This window comes from Alligator mississippiensis, chromosome 2 (assembly GCF_030867095.1).
Source record: "Alligator mississippiensis isolate rAllMis1 chromosome 2, rAllMis1, whole genome shotgun sequence".
NCBI lineage: Eukaryota > Metazoa > Chordata > Crocodylia > Alligatoridae > Alligator > Alligator mississippiensis.
Window position 1 is genome coordinate 228,119,337 of NC_081825.1, and position 27,713 is coordinate 228,147,049.

General features: G+C 44.8%; 1 protein-coding gene and 1 long non-coding RNA gene across 2 annotated transcripts in view; one reads left to right on the forward strand and one right to left on the reverse strand.

Moving 5' to 3' along the window:
• The window catches only part of LOC109280557 (uncharacterized), an 87,616-nt gene that overhangs the window by 12,469 nt on the left and 47,434 nt on the right, over window positions 1-27,713 (forward strand). The window lies entirely within an intron of this gene.
• The window catches only part of MYBPC3 (myosin binding protein C3), a 123,324-nt gene that overhangs the window by 8,821 nt on the left and 86,790 nt on the right, over window positions 1-27,713 (reverse strand). Inside the window, exons 28-31 of the mRNA XM_019477175.2 lie at window positions 7,946-8,141; window positions 4,111-4,250; window positions 2,335-2,494; window positions 1,585-1,721 (exon numbers count right to left, since the gene is read on the reverse strand). Coding sequence (XP_019332720.1) covers window positions 1,585-1,721; window positions 2,335-2,494; window positions 4,111-4,250; window positions 7,946-8,141 — 633 coding nt within the window. The remainder of the gene's footprint in view (window positions 1-1,584; window positions 1,722-2,334; window positions 2,495-4,110; window positions 4,251-7,945; window positions 8,142-27,713) is intronic.

Consider the following 27,713-nt stretch of genomic DNA (forward strand, 5'->3'; position numbering starts at 1 on the left):
GGCTGCAGCTGGAGTACTGCGTCCAGTTCTGAGTGCCGCACTTCAGGAGGGATGTGGCCAATATGGAGAGGGTCCAAAGGACCCGCATGATCAGGGGTCAGCAGGGCAGGCCCTACTAGGAGAGGCTGAGGGACCTGAACCTGTTCAGCCTCCAAAAGAGAAGGCTGAGAGGGGATCTAGTGGCAGTCTACAAACTAGTCAAGGGGGACCAGCAGGCATTGGGAGAGTCCCTGTTCCCCTGAGCAATCCCAGGAGTTACAAGAAACAATGGACACAAGCTAGTGGAGGGTAGTTTCAGGCTAGACATTAGGAAGTGCGATTTCACTGTCAGGGCGGCTGGGATCTGGAACCAACTTCCAAAAGATGTGGTGCTGGCTTCTACCCTGGGGGTCTTCAAAAGGAGGCTGGACAAACATCTGGCCGGGGTCATTTGACCCCAGTACTCTTTCCTGCTGTGGCAGGGGGTCGGACTAGGTGATCTCCTCAGGTCCTTTCAGACCCTACCAACTACGAAACTATGAAACGATGAAACTTGTGTAGATGCTGACTTAGAGCAGATATGCTCTTTGTTTTCAGTCAGTCTCATCAGCTGGGGGCCACAGGGGACAGGGAGCTCTCTGTCCCCAGTCGTGGCACTGCTTAGCTCTCCGGCTCCCCCCAGGAACTGGAAGCCAATCAGTGCCAGGAATGGGGAGCTCTCTGCCCCCTGTCTCAGCTCCTGGCATGTAGCTGGTAGCTTGGGAGGGCAATTGGGGGCTGGGAATCCTGCCTATCCCTTGCAGCAGCTCCGTGCTGCACACGGTGGCTGGGAATCCAGCCACACAGAGCTGTTCTGGGGGACAGGAGAAGACTGGATTCCCAGCCCCCACCCACTCCCCCAAGCAGATAGCTCCATGCCAAGCAGGGCAGCTGCCAGCAAGCCCCGTGCCCCCCTGCCTGGAAGGAGGCTCATTGGCAGCTGCCCCACACGGGGAACAGCTCCCAATAACCCCCTGGGGCTTGCTGGCAGCTGTGTGTATTGATGGGCACAATGCCAGAAGAGCTCTGCCTGCTTCAGGGGCAGCTCTCTCCTGGCTCTGTGCATGTCAGGTCTCCTCCCAGTGTGCACGGGGCCAGAAGACAGCTGCCACTGCAGCCAGCAGAGCTCTCTTGGCCCTGTGCCAACTAGGACTGGCCCCATGCCCCTTGCCAGCTTCAGGGTAGGACCAGGGGAGCCTGGAGTTCCCCAGGCTGCTGCAGGTGTACCAGGCTGCTCCCACTGGAAGCAAATCTGTTCCCAAGTGGGAGCACATATAGACATGCTCCCAGAAAGATTTACTTTGAATTTTACTGCACAGTAAGCCTTCTACAAATTAATAGCACATGTAGATAAGTCCAGTAAAATGTATTTTTTTGATTGATGCTTGAGTTATACAAACACTATTTTTCCTGTGTGCCAAGGAAAAGTATAAACCAATGTCCTGTGCAATTTAGACCAGTAATAATAATATACAATTATACCAAGTTGATACAAATATTTTGGTATTTATAGCAGGTCTTTGGTTCATTATAAATCATATAAATGACAGCCAGTGTAATCTGTACCTTGGGAATTCCTCTGAGAGCACAGCTGAGTGTAGCATTGTAGCCTGCAATCACAGAGCGGTTTGCTAAGGGGTGAGTGAATTTGGGGGGTTCAGAGAAGTCATATTCTTTGTAACTGGGTGGTTTATAAATGGTGCCTGAAATTCAAACAAACAAAATAGTTTACTAAGGACTAATTCTTAAACCTTGCCTTGTTGAACACAATCTAATTGTAATTGTAATTTACCTGTGCAGTTTTAGGAAAGCAGTAAAGTTAAAACACTAGTACTGCCAAATCTCCTAAATTAGTGTGTCTCATGTGTTATGTTTTTTGTAAAAGCTTCCACTACTGTAGCCATGCAACTATGTGACTTCCAGCTTTCATTGGAAAAGGGGATTTGTAGTCCTTACGGTTGCATGCAAAAGCTTGAATGAATAAATTAAAATCCCTGAAAGCTAATATAGACCCTCAGACTCACTGTTTTTTATAATCATGACTTCTGAGGCCTGATTCACAATTTATGAAGATGTGTGGGTAGCAACAACACAGAACCATGCCACACTCTAATTGCACAGCAAGTCTCAAAGATTAAATGCTCTGTGTAAGTGTGAAGTGTTAAGTAATGAAAATATCTCTAAGATGGTGCCCAGTTATTCTGTTTTGCTTCCCTAAGTAGTGTATTTTCATCTTGTGATCTGTGGTTTACCCACAAGAAACCCTTTTTTTAAGAATATGTTTTAAATGAGCTCTTTATCTTAAGAATATGTTACCTGTTTTTTGGATATAGACAGGAGTTTTGGTGTTTGCAGCAGTTTCACTCAGTCCCCATGAATTTTCGCTGAAGACTCGGAAGTAGTACTCATTCCCCATTATTAAGTCAGACACTACACAGTTTGTTCGTCGATAATGATCAAAAACAGTATACCATTCCTGGAATAAGTGTGTATGTTGTGAGAGAAAGTAAATGTTGAAAAATATTTAAAAGATAAGAGAGGATGCTAGTTTTGTTTTTGCAGACTTTCATAATTAGTGTAAGTGGAAAAGATAGGTTATCATTCAACAACAATTTTGGGGATGGTATGCAATTCCAGATAGAGAAAAAGCAGCACATTTGTTCTTTTCAGGGAGATAAAATGTCCAGCCTATTTTCTTACCTTCATCTTCAGGTTCTCATGAAAATTGTATGAGTATTTTCATAAAGTGGAAGTTTCTATCCCTTATGGTAGTTGCATAGAAAACCTTACACACTAAAATTAAGCTGTTGCATATCTGTTTTCCTGTATCTACAAACCTTTTTAATACCAGGTTACCACAGGGGAAAACCAAATAATTCAAGTTAATTTTGACACCTTTGTCCAGAATAAAGGTAAAATATTGTGTCAATTGACAAAATGCCTGAAGGGGCTAAATCTATCAATGGTCTTGGTTGCTTAAGTACCAGTTTGTGGGCTTGAGCCCAACATGTTAGATGCCACCCAAAATCCTCAAAACCCTACTCTTTCACTGTCTAGTCTGATAGGTACTTGTGTATGTGCTCATGCTCACTGGCAGAATCATCAAAGTCATGTCAATACATGCTTCTTGAAGACCTGGCTCAGATGTGGTACTGATGTGTAAAAAAGCGCTCTAACCTAAAGCGCTTTAGTCTAATACCACATCCATTGATGATTAACTTAGAGTAGGATCTGCCATTTTTTATATGCTTTAAAGTGCTGCGAACGGCTGTTCTGTTATGACTTTAAAGCACCTTCTGTGTGCTTAACATGCATTAAATGTAATGTCTGTACCTAGCCCCAGTCACAGCCAAGCACTGATGGGATTCTCAAATCAGGTGATCCTCTATCTTGTCTATAGGGCCTGATCCCAGTGGGTGTTGTCCGAACATGTCTGTGTGTTTAGGGTTTACACAATAAATAATTGGAGATGAGGCTTCCACTTCCCCCCACCACCCCAGCAGATTGGTGTGCTTGAGTGTCCCAGGACAGCCGATATACAAAGTGGAACAGTTTCAGCAGGAGAGACTGAGACCACCTCATCACAGAATGCTTGGTAGTGTAGGGGCCAGGGCATTCTCTTGGGATGTGGGAGTCCCTTTTCCAAATCAGAGAGTATTTCAAAACACATCTGTCAGGTGAGTGCCATGACTGCAATGCTTTTGGGCTTAAGGTGTCATAACTTGAGTAGACAGTTCTCAGCTGAGAATTCTGAGCTGAATTGTATGGGTAGCCACTTTTTAGTGTTGGAACTTAGGCTTCTTTCCCTAAACTTTTTCTCCCAGCTTCATTAGACAGCTTGCTGTGCATCTTTCTGATTTAATTCCATTCTCAAGTGCCTAATCCCATGCATTGTATGGGAGCCACGGATGCCTGTATTGGGGCTCTGAATGCTGAAGGATGACAAGAATTATATTTTTTCTGTGCATTTAGCCTCAGATTGAATTTGTACCTTCTGTTATAGGATTCTACCTCCCTACTCTGTATTACCCTCCTCTTATCCTATCCAGTTTCACTGATCTGCAGAAATACTGGTAAGCTTCAAAAACTCACCATCGTTTTTTTGTCAGCTTTCTGGATTGTGTACCCCAAAATCTGTGCATTGCCATCATCTTGGGGAGGTGTCCACTCCAGAGCAACATTGAATCCCCACACATCTACAATCTTCACATTCTGAGGAGGACCAGGCTTGTCTACAGAGGAGAAAAATTAGACAAACCCAGTTCTTGTTTCAGGCTCCCTGCATTTCTCTTCAGCAAGCAGGAAAAACAGCTTGTTAGTGGGCACATCTACATGAGACAATACAAGCGCAGTAGACTAATTCTACTGCCCATTAGCATGGCAGGCAAAAACTGTCCTAATGGGCAACAGAATTAGTCTACTGCCCATTAGCATCAGAAAAAAGTATGTGCTGGTGCTACTGCGCAGTAGTCCTGATCACAGCACATTAAGTTAGTACCTGTTATTACAGGTACTAAACTTAATACACCATAATTATGGTGCATTAATGCATGTGTAGACATGCCCACTGAGTTGTATAATAATCCCACAGCAAAACAACTACATTGTAAAAAGCTTAAAGTGGAAAACTGAAATATGTTTAGCCGTTCTTTACTTGTGTTGTTACCTATAGCTTGAGTGCTTCCATTTGTACAGATCTACAAATGGATCTACAGAACTGTCTAAAATGGGTGCTTGGAAGAAAAAGCTGATGGTTCTTAAGGGTCATGAAGATGTTAATATGGATGGTGGTTGGCTTGAGTGTCACTGAAATACTCTGATAATTGGTGGGTAGTAGGAGAAAAGAGGCAGGAATCTTATCAGCTGGATTTAATCAAGAAAAAACTCTTTTGGAGGGATACCACTGAAGAAACAGATTTCAAAGCCAATGACTTATTGCCTCTTTAATTAGAGGCTGTCATCTGGGAGCCTGATGTGAAAACTGTAATACAAGTTTAGCACAAGTTTTTCCATAGAAATGTGCATATTGTTGATTTTTACTCAATTGGTTAAGAAAGCACTAGAATTGATTCTAACTCTTGGCTTCAGCAGGTATATCTTGAGAAGGAGTAAATATTGAAGTCTCTGTTGGTACCAAAAAGTTGATTTTTGAAAGGTAATTGGAATAAACAACTTGAGCTAAACCTCAGTAAAAATATGACAGTGGTCCAGTCAAATGATAAGGTCTATCTCGGGCATGATGATAGGGTTTTAAACTGCGGCCTTGCTTTTGACTAGAGAAAGATGGAAACCCATTTTTTCTAGGAATTGGGGAGGTTTTTTAAAATCTAACAATAATTGGAAGTAGTAATGCTTCCTTCTGAATGTGCGCTTTTCACCTGTATGGTGGAACCTCATGTCACTAAGATTTCTAGGCTGAATTACTGTAATTTCTTCTTTGCTTCTGGTTTTGGAGTGTTGACTGGAGTTAACAACCATAGGTTTGTAGTTCTTCTCTTCTGTTCAGAGCTCAAGGGGATTTGTTGCAGGGTAGGACAGATTTTGGTTGCCTGTCTCCTTATCCCAAAAGGGTAACAACACGAGGCTATGGACATTAATCCCTCAGCAAGTAGACGTGAGTCAAGGAAGGTTAGCCGACTCATTGCTAACCCTTGAATGTTGTCTACAGAGGATTGGTGATTGATTTATTGTCTCTATGAAAGCTGGGTTGGCCTCCTGGCCTTCCATTTGACATATACATGCCACTCCATAGCAACTGAAGGACTGCTGTCAGTAAGAAAAAACAGTATGCATGTCTTCCATGATTCTCTACTGCCAAGTACATACTAATCTGGGGAGAGCAGAAGTTGCTGTTGAGAGAAACAAATAGGGCAGTTCTGAATGAGTGGCTGAGCCAAGATTGTGCATATATGCTTTGGCTACAAAAAGCTCTGCAGGTGTCCAAGGTCTTTCAAGTTGGAGTAGGAGATTAAATGAGACTGCTCTCAGATTTTGACAAAGCTATCCACTGAAGAACACAGAAATGTTATTCCAGTACTTCAGGCTTGGTACATTTTAATCAGTGTAATGAGATTATTCACTTTTTGTGTCAGACATTAGGTTTCTGTCTCCTCATTCCCAAAGGGTAACAACATGAGGCTAATGACATTAATCCCTCAGCAAGTGGACGTGTCAAGGAAGGTTAGCTGCATAATTGAGTCTTCAGAGGATCAGTGACTGATTTATTGTCCCTATGACAGCTGAGTTGGCCTCCCCAACCTTCCATCTGACATACATGACACACCATAGCAACTGAAGGACTGCCATCAATAAGAAAAACAGTATGTATTGCTCCCATCTTTTCTTCTACCAAGTACATACCAATGTGGAGAGCAGAAGTTGCTGTTGACAGAAACAAATAGGACAGCTCCGAATGAGCCAAGATTGTGCATATATGCTTTGGCTACAGAAAGCTTTGTGGGTGTCCAAGGTCTTTCAGGTTGAGGTGGGAGATTAACTGCTGACACTGATTTCACATTGTAACAAAGCTATCCACTGAAGAATATGGAAATGTTATTCCAGTCCTTCAGGCTTGGTATACTTTAATAAGTGTAATGAGATTATTCACTTTTTGTATCAGCAATTAAATTTCTGAGGGCAATGGTTTTCTGATAACTGATGTGGCTGTACATATGACATACTGAACATTGAAAGGAAAATACTTGGTATAGTCCTGTCAGACCAAGGCTCTTGAGGTATAGGACACCTCAATGACCACTTTGCCATCTTTATCATTTATATCTCCAATTTTATAGGACTTTCAACTTATTCATGAAACACTATATTACCAATTCTGAAGTGCCAGGAATTTAGTTAAATAATACAGTTCACTACAAGTATACATTTCTAGAAGAATATTGAAAAAGTGGAAGAAATTGGGGATGGCAAAAAATGTTTGTGACTAGAGGAACTGGTTTAATCTCCCCCTTCCCCTCAAAAAAAAGAGCAAGATGTGGATAGTAATACTGACCAGCATTTCAAATACTTGCAGATTCTTAATGATAAAGATAGATAAAATAGTTATTTAGCATCTAGATCTGTGATGAGGAGAAATGGGAAAAATTAGGTTGTGCGTTAAAGAAATCTATCTGACAGAGAGATATATATTAAGCTGTCAAATATATACACTCTCAGGGTAAGTTACTGAAACTAGATCACTTCATCTTTAAAATGATGTTAAAAAATACTGGAAAATGTACAGCAATAGCCAGTGGCAACACGTATGGGGTGCACGGGGGTGCATGTGGACCCCCTGAGAGCACTGGTGCACCCCCTGTCAGGCCGTGCTCCCCATTTAGGTGACAGGCAAGAGTGCCCATGTCCCCCCTGCGAGTGCCAGCCAGGGAGCAGGGCCTTCCAGAAGTGGCGCAGCTGCTTTTTGGTGAGCGAGATCAGCCGTGGGGGGAGTTCCCCCTTCCCTTCCCCCTGGTCAGTGAGATTGACTGCTGGGGAGCTCCTCCTCCTCCTCCCCCCCCCCACCCCCGGGTCGCTGACTCAAGAGGCACCAGTTGCCCATCGCAATAGCAGTCCTCCACTAGGCTTCAAGAAAAGGGCTAGCTGGTCTAATAGGCCTTTTCCATTTCTCGCTTCTATGGTTGTATTAGATAAGAATTCTCTGAATACATAGACCTGTTTTTAGCTTATATTTGCATTCACTGACCCTGGGAACAATAGGATAATACACACATTCATGCCATGACTTTACATTCACAAAGCTGGGGTAGAGAAGATTCCAGACTAGCACACTAATTTCTAGATTGATATTTCTTCTCTTGGAGGGAGAATGCAGAACCATGCAGAACACCAAGATTCATTGTTTCTCCATTTGTTTTCTGAAGGATCTATGTGTTAGTTCTCTACATTGACTGTAGTGTCACCAGGTTCTCACCTGCAATCTGTATGGTAATAGTAACCTTATCCTCCATGTTTTCTATTCGAACTGCCACTTCATAAGTCCCTGAGTGATGACGCTCTGCCTTTCGGATGAACAGGATTGTGTCTGTAATGCTGTTACGAATTCCCACATCTTTGGACTCTAGTGCTTGACCATCTTTCATCCAAGTAACTCTGGGTCTAGGTTTACCCTGCAGGAAGAAAAAAATATATATTTGAACTATAATAGATTTGCTTTTCCCAGGCCCTTTCTTTTCTAATTTATGAAACTGGAAAAGATTTTTTTTCCAGATGCTTTATTGAGAGATACAGTATGACTGGCTGAATGCTTTCCCAGTTCCTTGACCCTTCCATGCGTATATCCTTACCCATCCTTCTCATGCAGTGATGCCACAGCTTAGTGGGACAGTGCACATAGAGCCTCCTTATGTTCACAAAAATAATTTTGTGAATAAACACTCTTGGAAAACAGCCAAGGTTACTGTCATTTGAGACTCATTAGGCAGAAGACATTTTTAAAGGGACATTTGGTGGTAAAATCTCCATTTAGGCAGCAAGAGGTGTCTGACAGCCTGTCCACTCAGTTGCCACAGCAGTAACCATACAAAAATAAGTCAGAAGGTAGGCTAGAGATGCGCCTTATAGACTAACTGAATCTGAGAACCTGCCTTCCACTTGACTTCAGACTACATGGCTACCTACCTTTCTCTACTCAATACCAGGATCATTCTGGTTGCAATTCTCAGATGCCTATACATGTGCTCTGGGGTGGGTTAATTACAGCAGCTCTCAGGAGCTGCTTTAATTTAAAATGCCCACAGCATCTTGTGTATTCAATGTCCCACATTTCAAAATGCCAGTGGGGGGCTCATTCGATAAGCTTTAGTTAAAGCGCCCTCACCACCATTTTGAAAAACAGGACACTAAATACATGAGATGCTGCAGCACACCAGAGCATTCTGATTAGATTAATGGAGTCTGTTCCAACACATTTGAATCAGAATTTGTCAGAGCATGTGTACAGGCACCCAAGCTCCTGTCTATTGAAATAATTACAAAAATCACCAAGTCTTATGGCTGAACTAATTATTTGCGGTTTACTCTTAGGGTATGTCTAGACTTGATGTCATTGTGCCTCAGTCAGGACATTCCTCATTGTGCCCTACCCATGTCTGCTCACAGTCTCTGAACCTGGAAATACGTTGGTGGAAATACTCTGGAGCCATCTTCAGTGACTGCTCTGAAGCACACTGAAGACAGAATTATCAAGATTGTCTCTATAAGGGATGCCCATGAACATCATTATTGAATTATTTCTGGGTTTGGAGCTGGAGCCAGTGGCTGGGGCACACTTGGGAATATTGGCAAGCATCCTGCTAGCACAGCATAAGCAATCCTTGAAAAACTTAAAGCAGATGCTGGCAACCATTACAAACAGCAGGTCGGCAGTTGCCACCCAGCCACTAGTGCTGGCCCCTGATCTCCCTCTCTTGTGTATGCCTTGTGGTCTTCACTTACCATTGTCATGAAAAGCTGCTGATTCTTATAGCCAGAAACCAGGCAGAGGGGCAAATTCAGCAAAGGTTGTAGTCAGAGGAAAAGAAAAGGGAGGTGAGGTAAGGGGAAAGGTCCCCAGCCACCATGGGCCAGATCCACACTCTGTGGGCTGGATCCAGCTCACAGGCTACATGTTGCCGAACCCTGCTCTACACCAAGTTTTCCTTGTCACTACAGCAAAATTCTCTTCTAGGCAGCTAGAAGTCTCTTTTGCAATAGATCTGACCAAAACTACTAGAAAAATGCTTTCTGGACCACCAAGAAAAAATCATCTTATTTTAAGAATCAAATCTTTTCTTCATTCTTTGGATCATTAGTTGCTGCACCAAGAAGCAACCAGGATTTTTAAGTGTGCTAGAGACTTTTGCTTCTCAGCATTTTGAGGGCTTGCTTTCTGTCTGTTCTCAGCTGAACCTAATTTGGGGTAGGACTGACCCAGACCATAAAAGCCTAAACAGACAATGTCCAGTATAAGTTGTTAACAGGAAAGTTTTTACAGGAAGTTGGGTGTGGAATTTGTGTGGTGGTGGGGCAGGTGGGGTTGTTTTGGTAAGGTGTAGTTTCTTGGTTTTGGTTATGGAATTTTCTCTTTTTTGATTTTTGTTTTTCTTCAAGATTTTTTGGGATGGGATATGAAAGCTGCAACTTGTATATTATTTCATAGATTTCATAGACATTAGGGCTGGAAGGGACCTCGGAAGATCATCGAGTCCAGCCCCCCGCCCAAAGGGCAGGAAGTCAGCTGGGGTCATAGGATCCCAGCAAGATAAGCATCCAGTTTCATCTTGAAGGTGTTCAATGAAGGCGCTTGAACGACCTCCGGCGGCAGGCTGTTCCAGACCTTGGGGGCTCGGACAGTAAAGAAATTCTTCCTTATGTCCAGCCTGAAACAATCTTGTAGTAGTTTGTGACCATTCGACCTCATCATCCCTTGGGGCGCTCTGGTGAACAAACGTTCCCCCAGATACTGGTGGTCACCCCTGATAAACTTGTAGGTGGCCATCAGATCACCCCTGAGCCTGTGCTTTTCCAGGCTAAAGAGCCCCAGGGCTCTCAGCCTGTCATTGTAGGGTCTGCTTCCCTGACCTCTGATCATGCGTGTGGCTCTTCTCTGGACTCTCTCAAGCTTCTCCACATCCTTTTTGAATTGTGGAGCCCAAAACTGGACGCAGTACTCCAGCTGCGGCCTCACTAAGGCCGAGTACAGGGGGAGAATGACGTCCCAGGATTTGCTTGAGAAGCATCTATGGATGCAAGCCAGCGTTTTGGTCGCTTTACTAGCCGCAGCATCGCATTGCAGGCTCGTGTTCATCTTGTGGTCAATGATGACCCCCAAGTCTCTTTCTTCCATAGTGCTAGCCAACATAGCACTGCCGAGCCTATAAGGATGCTGCGGGGTTTTTTTCCCAAGGTAGAGAACCTTGCATTTATCAGCGTTGAACACCATCAGATTCTTGTCCGCCCACTTGCTGAGCCTGTCCAGGTCAGCCTGGATCATCTGCCTGTCTTCTGGTGTGGATGCTTTGCCCCAAAGTTTGGTGTCATCTGCGAACTTGGCCAGTCCGCTTCTGACTCCAGTGTCCACATCATTAATGAAGATGTTGAACAGTATGGGTCCAAGGACAGAGCCCTGGGGGACCCCACTGGTCACAGGACACCACGATGAGTGACTTCCATCAATTACTACCCTCTGGGTCCGACCCCGGAGCCAATTTTCCAGCCAGTGGATCGTGGAGGACCCAAGGCGACAATTGGCCAGTTTCTCCAAGAGACGATCATGGGACACCAGATCAAAGGCTTTTTTGAAGTCAAGATATATGACATCAATCTCATCTCCCTTGTCCAGGTGATAGGTCACCTGGTTGTAGAAGGAAATGAGATTGGTCAAGCAAGACCTACCCGCAACAAACCCGTGCTGGCTATCCCTTAAGATGTTGGCGTCGGCCAGTCCATTAAGGATGGCCTCTTTAATAAACTTTTCTAAGATCCTCCCCGGGATAGAAGTCAGACTGATGGGCCTATAGTTAGCCAGATCCCCTTTCCTCCCTTTCTTGAAGATAGGCACCACATTGGCCTTCTTCCAGTCTTCGGGCACTACACCAGAGCGCCAAGAGTTTTCAAAGATCCGCGCTAGAGGCTGGGCTATGATGCTTGCCAGCTCCTTGAGTACCCTGGGGTGAAGATTGTCAGGGCCGGCTGACTTGAAGGTATCCAGCTTCTCAAGATGTTCCTTCACGAAGTCAGCATTAATGGAGGGCAGGGGATCACCCTCACTGGGACTTCCCGGCCCTGTAGCGGGCATGGGCATCCCATGGGGCTGATGAAAGACTGACGCAAAGTACCTATTTAATATGTTGGCTTTTTCCTGGGCGTCAGTTGTCAGTTGCTCCATCTGGTTCAGCAGGGGTCCAACGTTGCCCCTGCTTTTCCTCCGGCTCCCCACATATCTGAAAAAGGACTTTTTATTGTCCTTGATGCTCAAAGCTAGCTGGAGTTCAGTTGCAGCCTTGGCTTTCCTGGTCAGCTCCCTACAGGACCGGACCAGTGCAGAATAATCCTCCTTGGAGGTGACTCCCATCCTCCATCCTTTGTAGGCCTTTCTTTTAAACCTCAGGAGGTCTGCTAGGTCCCTGGAGAGCCAGGGGGGCTGCTGTGCCCTCTTGCTGCCTTTCCTCCGAGATGGAATAGACTTAGTTTGTGCATTGAGGATCGCTCCCTTGAGGAGCAACCACTCTTCTTGAACTCCCCTCTCCCTGTGGTCACAGTCCCTTAGGGCCTCACTGACAAGCCTCCTGAGCTTGTCAAAGTCGGCTTTCCTGAAGTCAAGGACTTCCATGTTGCTGACCGACTTGCCAGCTTTTCGGCGGATGGTGAAGGTGATCAGCTCGTGGTCGCTGTCACCCAGCTTCCCATCGATCACTAGGTCGCCGACTAGGTCATCCCCAGTAGCCAGCACCAGGTCGAGCAGCGCTTTGCCTCTCGTTGGCCCATAGACTTCTTGAGTCAGGTAGAGGTCATCCACGCATGAGAGGAAGCTCTGCGACTGCTCAGATTTTGCTGAGCGATCCTCCCACGAGATGTCTGGGTAATTGAAGTCCCCTGTGCCATGTTCCCCACGGATTTTAACCCAGAGGGCCTCCAGCCGTCCACCCTGGTCGCCAATATCGGCTTGCAGGGACGCGTAGGTTTCCTTGACATAGAGAGTTACACCCCCGCCCCTTTTCTCTACACGATCCCTCCTGTACAGGACATAGCCATCTATCCCCGTGGTCCAGTCATGGGTGGAGTCCCACCAGGTCTCCGTGATCCCTATGACATCGTAATTGTTTGCACTGAGCAGGAGGATGAGCTCCTCCTGCTTATTCCCCAAGCTCCTGGCATTAGTGTAGAGGCAGGCAAGTGCCCCCTGGGGGGCTCCTTCCTTGCCCACAGATTTTACCAGGGCTGGGGCCGGGGTGGGCTCCCTTGAGTGCCGTGATCCGCTGGCTTTGCAAGGATTCTTGAGTGAGTTGCTGGTTCCAGCTATATTTGCATAAAATCTCACACAACAGTACTCATGGAGAATAAAGTCAGGGGACTGAAAATGCAGCTGAGGCAAAGATGGAAATCCAAGAGGATTTCTAGAAGGCAGCGAAGAAAGGAAAGGAGAGAGTGCATATGGAAATGAGCTTCTGACACCTGCTGAAAAAGATGATCTGGTGGGCAGACCTTCAGAAGACAAAAAGAACATTCTGGTTTATATTACTGAGCACTCATTCTCAAGAGTTCTCACCCCTTTCACAATGGGAGACATGGAAACAGAAGCACGGGCTGTCTGCTGGGAGAAAAGATATGGGGACAAACCTGAGGTTGAGATGGTTTCTGATGGGGGCAGACAAGAATCTACTAATTGTTCTTTTTGTAGGAACAAACAATACAATCAGATACTCACTGGGCATGTCTACATGAGATGCGCAGTAGCCTAAAAAAACTGCACAGTAGTGCATCACAGCATGGACAGTGCTAATATACTACCCTGCAATATTATCAGGCTACTGTGCAGTAGCATCACCAAAATGGCGTTCACTGGTGCTACTGCTCAGTAACTCTAGTTACTGCGCATTTAGTTAGTACTTACTAAATTAAATGTGCAGTAACTACTGTACATTAATGAATATGTAGGTGCACCCACTAACAAGACTAAAGGACAATTATGTTAGTCTGGGGAAAACATTTAAGGAGGTTGAAGTTTTAATGATCTTCACTGGGATTCTTCTTGTTCCAAGAAGACCAGATAATGAAGATTACCAGATGGCTGAAAGATTGGTGCTATAGGAAAGATTGTAGGATATTCAATCAGTGACTGGACAGAAATTTCTCCAGGAATGGTCTCTACTTAAGTAAGGAAATAGCCTGCTGGGATCAAGTTTGGCACTGTTGATTAGAAGAACTTTCAGCTACCAACTCAGTGGAATATGGGAGAAAGCCACATATCCCCATGCTGGGAAAAATATACAGCAAGAAGCAAATTGAGTATATTAGGTAGATTATAGTCAGTAGAGACAAATGAGTTACTAATATACCCTGCAAGGCATTGACAAAACCTCATTTAGAACACTGCGTACAATTATGATTGCCAGTGTTCAAAAAAGACAAATTTAAACTAGAAAAGGTACAGAGAAGGGCCACTGACATAATTAAGGGAATGGAGAATGTATCTTATTAAAGGAGCTTAAAAGTACTTGTTTAGCTTAGCAAAATGAAGGGTGAGAAGGGATGTGATTACTTTTTATAAAGACATGTATGGGGTGACTATTTAGGGGGAGAAGAGCTGCTTAAAGTGATGGACAACATCAGCACAAGATCAAATGGCTACAAATTGGTTATATACATATTTAAATTGGAAATTAGTAGGTTTTTTAATTATTAAAGTTTTCAAATTATTTTCTAAACAAAGTAATTGGGAGAAAGAACATGAATCACTTCAAGATGGATGGAACTTGACAAGTTTGATGGAAGGGAAAGTATGATAGGAGAGGTACATTCTTGGATCAATAAATGGTATATGAAGTATGAGGAGTCACGTATTTGTGAGCCCCATGATATGGTTGAGATGTTTGGGTTTTTTGGGGTTTTTTTGTAATGCAGTGGGTATTGGTAATCCCATACTTTAGGGCTTCTGCTGGTCATCTGTACAAGTCAGAAATGATTGTTTCCCCTCATGAGTACTTTATTGGCTTTTTAGTAGTAGTGGTAGCAATGGTTGGGTAGAGGAATGCCAACAGTAAGCAAGGGAGACTGTTGTAGTGATGAGTTCTCCAAGGTAAAAAAGAGGCAGTCTGTTAAAAAGTAAATAGCTGGGAATTAGGAAATCAAAGGGTAGAGGAAGAGAGGAGGGAAGGAAGGGGGGGAAATGTAAAAGGTAAGTTCAGGCAGGTACCTGGTGAATCAGATGTCAAGCAGGTTGTACTATGTCATAAATTCAATGTCTATATTGAGTCTGTGACTTTTTGTATCCAGTAGATTTATGAAGTGAAGTTCATAGGCTTGTCTATGAAAGGTGTTTTGTAAGTACGCTCCTAAATTCCAAAGGTGTTTTGTAAGTAGAGTCTTACATTCCAAACTAGCCAAGGTTGTTTTGAAATTATTTGCAGCCCTCACATACATTTGTAAACAACAGATATGGCATGCTGAAGGCTTTAGAGTCACGTGGCCTAATTTCCTTGAACTCTAGCTGGAGAGGTCATACATCTCTGCTCCCCAGAAAGTAACTAAGAACAGTGTTCTACAATGTCAAAAATAACATGGACATCCAAATATCTGTTTCAACAAAACTGCTCACGTGACAGACACAAGAAACATCTCTACAAATGAACATTCTGGAGCCCAGAATAAGTCTTTCCTTAAATGAACAGCAAAATTTAGCAAATGTCCACATACATTAATATTGCTGTATATTTTCATGAACTGGTAAAGAGGAGACATGGAAGGTTTCTGTCCTCAATGTCTATTCCATAATGGTGTATGATTCACATTGATTTATTTGCCATCAGCTGGAATCAGAAATACAAACTCTCTTATTTCAAAGGATACAAAAGACCAAGGTCTTTCACAGATGCCTTCCTCCTTGGCTGCCACAGAATTTTCTGTATGCAATTTCCCTGAAACTGTCTATAGCTAGCATGATCTGCAAGAATCAGATGGGGCAAAACTATAATGATTATTAATCGTTTTTGGTTGAGTAAGACCATTCTGGTTTCTAGATCTTCTGGACCTGCCATAAGATTGCTACCAAATGCTATACTTCTACTCTCTTCACTTCTATATAAAATGTTTTAATCTGTCATCTTGGATGCTGAGTTGCTGAACATAGGCATATCAGACAGAAGCTGTTCTGAGGCTGACCACAAGATACAAGCACAAAGCAGGAAGTCACTAGCCAATTCTGTTTACACAGGTTTCTGGACATATTGGAAAGAAAAAGGATCTTCATCAGGATTGGCAAAACAGTTAATACGCCATCTCAGCCATTTAGGAGGAACCAGATGAACTACTCAAACTCCATTTTTATTTTTCTTTATCTGGTATTAATTAGGTCATAATGGTACGTTACTCTTTCTGTACCTCTTCCATATTTTATGTGATGTCACTATTTGTGTCTTTAATAGCAATCATCTATTTAAAGATAATAAAAATATTTAAGGAAAAAAGTTACATTTTGACCTCATTTTTCATGTGCCCTTTACCAAAATATTTATAGTCAGCTCCTTCTCTGGTTTTCCAGCAAAATGGAATAGTTCAAAGGATTAGTGTAGCAAAAGATCCATCCTAAAAGTTTTGGTAAAGACCAAACAAGAAAAAAATTTAGCATTAAAAAGAGCTTTTCTTTTAGCATTAGCTAGCTCAAAACAGAAGCTTATTATAAAAGCATCATTTTAACCATAAATCTAATTTTGCCACTGCTGATGGTATAATACAGTTGAGCAAGCACTTTCATTATAGCTCCTTATTTAAAATGTAGTGACTAATGAAATAGTGCAAGTGTTTGCAGTATTGGTTTTCATAACTGAGACTTTTATATTTATAGACTGTGAAAAACATAAACCCATAGAAAGCACATTCTTAATACGTATCACAGCGGATTGGATTTCTGTAATGTGCCATAACTAATCCTGGAGGGAACAGTGAGTGGTAGTGTAAATAAATGCCCCATCAAAATAGTCTCAAAGGGCACCTATACAAGTGCTGGATGTTAGCATATGTTGGAGCAGACTTGATTAAGTGAGTTTGCTGGAGCTTGCTAATTAGCATGCTACAGCAGCCTCCATCTTACATGTATTCAGTGTCCTGTGTTCAAAATGGTGGCAGGGCCACTTTAACTAAAGCTTGCCCAATGAGCTTTAGTTAAAGTGGCCCCGCCACCATTTTGAAGCACGGGACGCTGAATACATGTGATGTTGCACGTGCTTTAATTAGAGTGGTGCTTGGAGCCGGTCTAATTAAAGTGCTTCCCACACCCTGGAGCATATGAAAGATACCCAAAGGTATCTGTTGCAGGAAGAGACATGATATTTGCAACAAAGTTTGACACACACTTTTAGGTATAAGATGGGAACAAAGGCTTCTAAGGAACACTGAATCTCATCTATCATAGAATCATAGAAAGTTAGGGTTGGAAGGGACCTTAGGATGTCATCTAGTCCAACCCCCTGCTCAAAGCAGGGCCAACCCCAATTAGATCGTCCCAGCCGAAGCTTTGTCCAGACAAAGCCTTGAAAACCTTCAAGGATGGAGCTTCCACCACCTCTCTGGGTAACCTGTTCCAGCGTTTTACTACCCTCCTAGTGAAAAAAAATCTTCCTAATATCTAACCTAAAACTTCCCTTGCTACAACTTGAGACCATTGCTTCTTGTTCTGTTTTCTGCCACCACTGAGAACAGTCTAGCTCCATCCTCTTTCGACCCCCCCTTCATGTAGTTGAAGGCTGCTATTAAGTCCCCTCTCAGTCTCCTCTTCTCTAAACTGAATAAGCCCAGTTTCCTCAGTTTTCCCTCATAAATCAAGTCCCCCAGCTCCCTCACCATTTTTGCTGACCTCTGCTGGACTCTCTCCAATTTGTCCACATCCTTTCTGTAGTGGGGGGCCCAAAACTGAACACAGTACTCCAGATGTGGTCTCACCAGTGCTGAATAGAGGGGAATAATCACTTCCCTTGACCTACTAGCAGCACACCTACTAATTCTTTATGAGCCAGCAGTTCGCCCTTGTTGCCAAATTCAGCTTATTAGTAACACAGTATTCTTTCTACTAAGTATCTACCTAGTTTGTTTTGCAATACAAATATATTAACTGATTCTCTTCCTCCTAACAGGGTATCCTGAATCATAACACTCTACTGGAAAAAGATATAGATACTAATAATTGTGGTTGTCTTTCTCTGTATTTTTTCTGATAAGGATTTTAATTAAAAAAAAATCAAGTTAATCTATCCTCACTTTACCCTTGTAAGGTAGATGAACAGTAAAATTTCCATGTCACAAATGGGTAAGCAGATACTCACAGAGCATGAGTGATCTAGACATGGTCACACAGAAATTCAGTCACAGCTAAGAACAGAACTCAGTGTTCTGACTTACAGTTCCATTAAACCTAAGTTCCTCAGTTCATGAATGCAAACACTTATCTATGTTTGTCCTTGGAGTCTCTAGTCATGTCTACTTAAAAACCTTTTCTTCAGCAAGAATGCTCTCAAATATTAACTTTATGAAAAAATCAAACCTCTGAAATTTTCATTAATCTTATTGTTTTCCTTCTCTCTCTCTCTCTCTCTCTCTCTCTCTCTCTCTCTCTCTCTCTATATATATATATATATATATATATATAAATCAGCAACTGGGTATAGGTAACAGTGTCTAAATATGATCAAACAGGCCACTGGTACATGATTGATTTATAATAGAATGGGATCTGATCCCAACTGTCACACATCTTGCCATGCCATGCATACATGGCAGGTTGCATGATTGCTAGGATCAGGGACAGACCCCAACTGTGCAACTACCAGCAGTCCCTCCAGGGCTGCTGGGTGTGGGAGATCACAGACTCCAGGTGGGAAAAGCCAAAGGGCTTCCACAGCTGGGGAGTCTAAACCCTGAGTCCAGCACCCTGCCAGCAGTGCAGGGAATCAAAGGCTCTCAGCAGGGGAAACAGAAGGGCTGCCAGAGGTCCAAATTTTGGAGCTTCATATGTAATAATGTTTATACTTTGAAGGTGAAATTTCACATTTGTTCATACAATTGCAGAAAGCACAAGAACAAATAACTGCTTATTTTTTTAAACTATCCATAACTGTATTTTTCTATACAAAGTAACTATATGTAACTAGACATATGCAGTGTTGAAAACCTACATCTTATCTCTGCCAGAGAATGAATTATTGGGGAAATTCTGGGGAGAAGAGATGCTCATGTGTTTCTCAGTATGATAGAGGTTTATTTCCCAGGTACATTTATTTGATTCACAAAGTAGAAAGCCTAAATTTAAATAATCTATTTTAATAAACTGTTTCATTTGTACGTTAGTTATTTTGTAAAGAAATGTGCATACTTCTGGATTAATATAAACAACTGGATTTACAGTGATGTGGTACATCTTTTTGCTACCAAGGGATAGGGTTGCCAACTGTCAGTAAATAAATTTAAAAAAAATCTAAAAATGGCTGTCAGTATAGTCAGTAAAAATGTTTTTGCCATCAGCAAAAACACTAAGCAACTGCAGCTTGATTTAATCTCTGACAGACAGAGCACAGCAGCACCACCTGGTGTTCAAGCAGGAGCACAGCACCATGCAGGGAGCATTTTCTGAACCATGTGCTGCTGCTGCTGCATTCCAGGATGCCTGTAATACTTCTGGATGGCAGGCAGGCAGGCAGGATTCTTTGGAGGTCTGCTGGGATACAGGAGCAGGGCTGGCAGGGGTACAGCTGGGGCATGGACTGGGGGTAGTAGGCAGCATGATACAGGGTGCAGTTGGGGACATTAGGGTGTGGAAGTGAGTAGAGAGCCCCTGGTGGGTGGGGCAGGACAGTATAAAACCATTGCTGCAATCAAGTAGGGTTGTCAACACAAAGATTTTTTTTGTTGCAAACTTTTAACTGACAACCAAACTTTTTGGTTTTTATTATCGTTGATATTCAACTCCTATATTTGGACCCAGCCCTTATAACTGGAGCCTGGCAAAAAAGTTACATTTACATTATGTAAAACATAGCATGTGTCAGTGAAAAAAAAAAGGCACAACAACTTGCAGATGTAGCAGTAAAAGCAAACTTGCAGATTGTCAATAAAAAAAATTCTTAGGTTAGCCATCCTGCTGAGGGGTGCACACTATATCTATATATATACAGATATATATATATCTATCTATATATATAGGGCCTCCACCTGACACAAGAGGTACACGGTCCCACTAGGGGGAATGCCATACTGGATCTGGTATTGGCAACGGGGGATGACATGGTAGGGGACCTACAGATCGGTAGCCATCTGGGGGACAGTGATCACCTAATAATAGAATTCACCATAAGACGTCGAGTGGGTAAGGTAACTAGTAGGGTGAAAGTGCTAGACTTTAGGAAAGCTGATTTAAATGAACTCAGGCGATTGGTCAAGGACGCACTGCAGAGTAGGAGTTTTGAAGTGATGGGAGCCCAAGAAGGGTGGCTGTGCCTTAAGGAAACGATCCTTCGGGCACAAAGCGAGACGATCCCCGTGCGAGGTAAAAGAGGGAAAGGGGCCAGGAGGCTTCCCTGGCTGACCACAGAAATCCAGGGCAGCCTAAGGGCCAAAAGGGGAGCACATAAAAAGTGGAAACAGGGAGAGATCACCAAAGACGAATATACCTCCTCTGCTCGTGCTTGTAGGGAGGCAGTTAGACGGGCCAAAGCTACCATGGAGCTGAGGATGACATCCCAAGTAAAGGACAACAAGAAATTGTTTTTTAGATATATAGGGAGTAAAAGGAAGGCCCAGGGAGGAATGGGACCCCTGCTAAATGGGCAGAAAAAATTGGTGACAGACAGGGGGGACAAGGCTGAACTCCTCAACGAGTTCTTTGCCTCAGTGTTCCTAAGTGAGGGGCACGACAACTCTCTCACTGGGGTTGCAGAGAGGCAGCAGCAAGGTGCCAGACTTCCATGCATAGACCCTGAGATGGTGCAGAGTCACTTGGAAGAACTGGATGCCTTTAAGTCGGCAGGCCCGGATGAGCTCCATCCGAGGGTGCTGAAGGCACTGGCCGACATCATTGCACAGCCACTGGCGGGAATATTTGAACGCTCGTGGCGCACGGGCCAAGTCCCGGAGGACTGGAAAAGGGCCAATGTGGTCCCCATTTTCAAGAAGGGGAGGAAGGAGGACCCGGGCAACTATAGGCCAGTCAGTCTCACCTCCATCCTTGGCAAAGTCTTTGAAAAAATTATCAAGGCTCACATTTGTGAGAGCCCGGCCAGACAAATTATGCTGAGGGGAAACCAGCACGGGTTCGTGGCAGGCAGATCGTGCCTGACCAATCTAGTCTCTTTTTATGACCAGGTTACGAAACGCCTGGACACAGGAGGAGGGGTAGATGTCATATACTTAGACTTCAGGAAGGCCTTCAATACGGTATCCCACCCCATACTGGTGAACAAGTTAAGAGGCTGTGACTTGGATGACTACACAGTCCGGTGGGTGGCGAATTGGCTAGTGGGTCGCACCCAGAGAGTCATAGATTCATAGATGTTAGGGTTGGAGGGGACCTCAATAGATCATCGAGTCCGACCCCCTGCATAAGCAGGAAAGAGTGCTGGGTCTAGATGACCCCAGCTAGATACTCATCTAACCTCCTCTTGAAGACCCCCAGGGTAGGGGAGAGTACCACCTCCCTTGGGAGCCTGTTCCAGACCTTGGCCACTCGAACTGTGAAGAAGTTCTTCCTAATGTCCAATCTAAATCTGCTCTCTGCTAGCTTGTGGCCATTATTTCTTGTAACCCCCGGGGGCGCCTTGGTGAATAAATACTCACCAATTCCCTTCTGTGCCCCCGTGATGAACTTATAGGCAGCCACAAGGCCGCCTCTCAACCTTCTCTTGCGAAGGCTGAAAAGATCCAGTTTCTCTAGTCTCTCCACGTAGGGCTTGGTCTGCAGGCCCTTGACCATACGAGTGGCCCTTCTCTGGACCCTCTCCAGGTTATCTGCATCCTTCTTGAAGTGTGGCGCCCAGAATTGCACGCAGTACTCCAGCTGCGGTATGACCAGCGCCCGATAGAGGGGAAGTATCACCTCCTTGGACCTATTCGTCATGCATCTGCTGATGCACGATAAAGTGCCATTGGCTTTTCTGATGGCTTTGTCACGCTGCCAACTCATGTTCATCTTGGAGTCCACTAGGACTCCAAGATCCCTTTCCACCTCTGTGTCACCCAGCAGGTCATTCCCTAGGCTGTAGGTGTGCTGGACATTTTTCCTCCCTAGGTGCAGCACTTTGCATTTCTCCTTGTTGAACTGCATCCTGTTGTTTTCTGCCCACTTGTCCAGCCTATCCAGGTCTGCCTGCAGCTGTTCCCTGCCCTCCGGCGTGTCCACTTCTCCCCATAGCTTTGTGTCATCTGCAAACTTGGACAGAGTACATTTGACTCCCTCGTCCAAGTCACTGATGAAGACATTAAAGAGTATCGGTCCAAGGACCGAGCCTTGCGGGACCCCACTGCCCACACCTTTCCAGGTTGAGACCGACCCATCCACCACGACTCTTTGGGTGCGACCCTCCAGCCAATTCGCTACCCACCGGACTGTGTAGTCATCCACATCACAGCCTCTTAGCTTGTTCACCAGTATGGGGTGGGATACCGTATCGAAGGCCCTCCTGAAGTCTAAGTATACGACATCCACCTCTCCTCCTGTGTCCAGGCATTTCGTAACCTGGTCATAGAAAGAGACTAGATTGGTCAGGCACGATCTGCCTGCCACAAACCCGTGCTGGTTTCCCCTCAGCATAATTTGCTCTGCCGGGCTCTCACAAATGTGAGCCTTGATAATTTTTTCAAAGACTTTACCAAGGATGGAGGTGAGACTGACCAGCCTATAGTTGCCCGGGTCCTCCTTCCTCCCCTTTTTGAAAATGGGGACCACGTTAGCCCTTTTCCAGTCCTCTGGGACTTGGCCCGTGCGCCACGAGTGTTCGAATATTCCCACCAGTGGCTCTGCAATGATGTCGGCCAGTGCCTTCAGCACCCTTGGATGGAGCCCATCCGGGCCTGCCGTTTTAAAGGCATCCAGTTCATCCAAATGACTCTGCACCACCTCAGGATTTACGTATGGAAGTCTGGCACCTTGCTGCTGTCTCTCTACAACCCCAGTGAGAGACTCGTCGTGCCCCTCACTTAGGAACACTGAGGCAAAGAACTCGTTGAGGAGTTCAGCCTTGTCCCCCCTGTCTGTCACCAATTGTTTCTGCCCATTTAGCAGTGGTCCTATTCCTCCCTGGGCCTTCCTTTTACTCCCAATATATCTAAAAAACAATTTCTTGTCGTCTTTTACTTGGGTTGCCATCCTCAGCTCCATAGTAGCTTTGGCCCGCCTAACTGCCTCCCTACAAGCACGAGCAGAGGAGGTATATTCATCTTAAGTGATCTCACCTTGTTTCCACTTTTTATGTCGTGGTGGATGGGTTGGTTTCGACCTGGAAGGGTGTGGGCAGTGGGGTCCCGCGGGGCTCGGTCCTTGGACTGATACTCTTTAATGTCTTCATCAGCGACTTGGATGAGGGAGTCAAATGTATTCTGTCCAAGTTTGCAGATGACACAAAGCTATGGGGAGAAGTGGACACGCCGGAGGGCAGGGAACAGCTGCAAGCAGACCTGGACAGGTTAGACAAGTGGGCAGAAAACAACAGAATGCAGTTCAACAAGGAGAAATGCAAAGTGCTGCACCTAGGGAGGAAAAATGTCCAGCACACCTACAGCCTAGGGAATGACCTGCTGGGTGGCACGGAAGTGGAAAGGGATCTTGGAGTCCTAGTGGACTCCAAGATGAACATGAGCCGGCAGTGTGACGAAGCCATCAGAAAAGCCAATGGCACTTTATCGTGCATCAGCAGATGCATGACGAATAGGTCCAAGGAGGTGATACTTCCCCTCTATCAGGCGCTGGTCAGACCGCAGTTGGAGTACTGCATGCAATTCTGGGCCCCGCACTTCAAGAGGGATGCGGATAACCTGGAGAGGGTCCAGAGAAGGGCCACTCATATGGTTAAGGGCCTGCAGACCAAGCCCTACGAGGAGAGACTAGAGAAGCTGGACCTTTTCAGCCTCCGCAAGAGAAGGTTAAGAGGCGACCTTGTGGCTGCCTATAAGTTCATCACGGGGGCACAGAAGGGAATTGGTGAGTATTTATTCACCAAGGCGCCCCCGGGGGTTACAAGAAATAATGTCCACAAGCTAGCAGAGAGCAGATTTAGTTTGGACATTAGGAAGAACTTCTTCACAGTTAGAGTGGCCAAGGTCTGGAATGGGCTCCCAAGGGAGGTGGTGCTCTCCCCTACCCTGGGGGTCTTCAAGAGGAGGCTAGATAAGCATCTAGATGGGGTCATCTAGACCCAGCACTCTTTCCTGCCTATGCAGGGGGTCGGACTCGATGATCTATTCAGGTCCCTTCCGACCCTAACATCCATGAATCTATGAATCTGTATATTTATTTAAGCCATCAAATAGCTAAATATTTTCAGATACTTATTAACTGTACATTTTTAGTTTGTTAGAAAATGTTGGATGTATATTGCTTATTCACTACGTAACTAACTTTTTGCTTATGATTTGTATGAAGCAGCTGCACAATGATGGTAACAGAGATTTATTAAGTCTACAGATTTAAAAAAAATCAAATTAATCAAATTAATTTTTATTAAGAAACACTATTTTAAATATTTTGCCACACATTCTACACAAATTTGAGAACTGAGCCAGTAAGAGCTGGGGAGGTTGGAGACAACTGTGTGTAAAACTACCCAAGTAGATTGATCAAAAGTTCCAAGTGAGGTTTATGCTGGTATCCTGGGAGTCAGAAGGCTGGGTCCTTTATACCAGATGTGACTTACTGCAATTTATTTATAAAGCCTGGTCTCAAAAATTCAATGAGTTTCCCTGATTATGTGTTTATATAGAAAAAGCACACAGCCTATAACTCAACCTTTTGATACAGGGTTGTGGCAAAGTGGGGCTCCCCACCTAGCCACAGTGCTAGGTTCCTCACTTGCCTTTGTGCACACCCCCCACCTGACTCGCCTGCCATGTCTTGTTCTTAATTAAGATATTAATTAAGGCAGGAGGCTGCCCATTCATGCCAGGGGGCACTATCTGAGGCTCCATATGTCCCTACACTGCAGCCCATGCCTCGCAGATGGCATCCAGCTGTTGATCTCACCAGCCCCAAACTCGGCCTCAGAATCCTCCAATCAGGAACCCTCTAAGATCCCTCCATTTAGGCGGCCTACCCTGCCTTCATTCGGGCTGTCTGGTTCCCTGAAGCCATTTCCCCTCTCAGGTGTGGTTCCCCCAGGACCTTTGGCTACACAGGCCCTGGCCTCACCTCCAAACCCAGTTGGGACCCCAGGCCCTCAGCTCTGGGTGTCCCTCACGGTGGGCCCCTGGCTCTTTTGACCATTCTGGCTCTGGCCCCCGCATTGACCAGCCAAGGGTATCCTACATCAGGCCTCTGCTAGTAGCCCCTTCACTCTCTTGGGTCCACCTTCTGGCTGCTACTAGGGGTTACCTGCCTGGTTGTGGGAGCTGGGGTAACTCATACCATGACTGGTGTTACAGGGTCTCACAGGGACTCACACTCTCCCCCTGGAGCAGCAGGTCATTGTGCTCTCTCTCTATATATGTATGTATATATATATATAGAGAGAGAGAGAGAGAGAGAGAGTATGTTTATTTATTTTATTTATATATATGTATAAAATAAACAAACATATTGGGCTCTCAGCCCTCTGGTTTTCCCCCCACTTCACTGGGGTTACTCATCTCAGCCCCCTCACTGGGGGCTCCACATTGCCCCGTCACTTGGGGCCATGGGGCTTCCCTCCCCAGTGGGCTCAGGTAGCCGTAGCCATGCCTGGCCCCCACTCTCCCTCCTTGGGGTCTCTCAAGGTCTTGCACCCCACAGAGCTCAGGTGGCCACAGCAGTGTCTGGCCCCCCCCAACTCTCCCTCCTCAGGGTCTTGCACCCCACAGGGCTTAAGTGGCCACAGCCATGCCTGGCCCCCAACTACCTCCAGTGTTACGCAAACCCACCCCAAGGTGAGGGCTAGGGTTAAGGCGCCCTTTCTCACCTTTCACCAGGGTGATCACTGGCCTGGCATTTCCTGGCAGCTCCCATACCACTGAGAGCCCCACCAGGCCACCTGCTCCCAGCAGGGTGCAGTTTTAGGTCATGGCCAGGACCAGGACCAGGAACCTCCTAGCTATCCCCTACAGCTCCTCCCTTACCTCCAGGATGATACATGAAACCTTGCAGCCACACAGTGTAGCTGCCTGGCCTGCCAGCAGGGAGTTGATCTGTTTATATAGGCAGCCAGGGATCTAAAATGGCTGCCACAATCAAGCGCCTGCTGGCTGCTTGGCCCAGATCTTAAAGTGGCAGGCACCAATAGTGCCCTGCCTCATACCTTCCCCCTTAAAATGGTACCTGGGGGAGTTTTCCCCTGCTGTTCCCCCAAAACAGGCTCCCCTTGGAGCCTGTGAGAGCCCTCAAGTGGCGAGCACCCCCAAAGGTGCTCCACCACACACCTCCCCCCCTTAGAATGAGATCTGAGGCTTCACTTGGCTGCCTTCCCTGCTGGGCTGTGCCCGAGCCTACTGTAGCCCCTGCCACGTGGCGAGCACCCCAATGGTGCTCCACCACAAAGGTGATGGTTTCAACCTTTTTTATTTAACTATTTTAAGGGACTTAAAACTCAACATAATTTTATGAAATTTAGATTTAATTTGAAACAAGCTTATTTTTAAAGGAAGAAAATATAAACAAAATAAAAATCCCATTAAAAATCTAATTAAAATAAAAATCAAGTATTTTTATATTTATGGTAAAAAAATTCTCCATTTTTATTAACCCTGCTAATTGCATTGGGCTCTTGGGAGCTGCTCTAATGAAAGCACCCATGACATCTTGTGTTTTCAGCATCCTGCGCTTCAAAATGGCGGTGGGGATGCTTTAACTGAAGCTTGTTCATCACTGAATACACAAGATGCCGAGGCTGCCAGTGTGTGCTAAATAGCCTGCTCCAGCAGACTAGATTCATGAAGTCTTCTCCAACGCATTGTAATTACAATACGGAGTGGGCATCCTGCACATCTATAGACACCCATTATAAGCATTTCAGTAGGATTGAATAGAAAGTTGAAATATAGCAAAAAGTCACTCCTTCAGGGACTGAGAGGTTTTAATTTGATTTATCCAACTTATTTTTATTTAAATAATAAAAAGATGGTTATACAAAGTTTTAGGTAGATCCCTGTATGAAGTTAGTTAATAGAAAAAAGTCACGAGGAGTAAAACCTTACTTTGGACATATGCTGTCATTTTTATAACACGTTTTCTTACCACTGTTCTAAAGGAAAAAACAGAACAGTGTGCATGCAGGCTTGTGCAATTTTGAATTATACCAAAATGGGGATCAGCAATGTTTTGCTGCATGGGGCCATTTTAATGGTGCTTAGCTCTGCGCCTGGGCCTTGCCTGCACCGCCACTGCTGGAGCTGGAACTGCAGCCACCACTTCTCCCTGCCACCCGGGCAAAGCCCCTGCCACAGAAATGCCACCAAACTCCCCCTGTTGTTGAAATGCTGCAACCCCCCCAGCTCCACAGGCCAGATCCAGCCCATGGGCTACAACATTTGCCTTATGAGGATATAAAATGAGTCAGGACTGCCTTGCTATAGAATATCTTTAGATGTGTACTCATACCCATAACTCTATCACCTTGCATTAGAGTACAGTCTGCAATTATATAAGCACATGTGGGAATCTTGCCTTATTCATTAGTTTTTAAACTGTAGTTGCAAATAGGTAGGGGTGAAAGGCTTATTTCTAAATAACTTATCAAAACAAAAGTGAGCAGAAAGGAGATGCAATGAATTATAATGTTGTTAACAGAAAATATTTCCTTCAAATTAAATTATGTATAAGT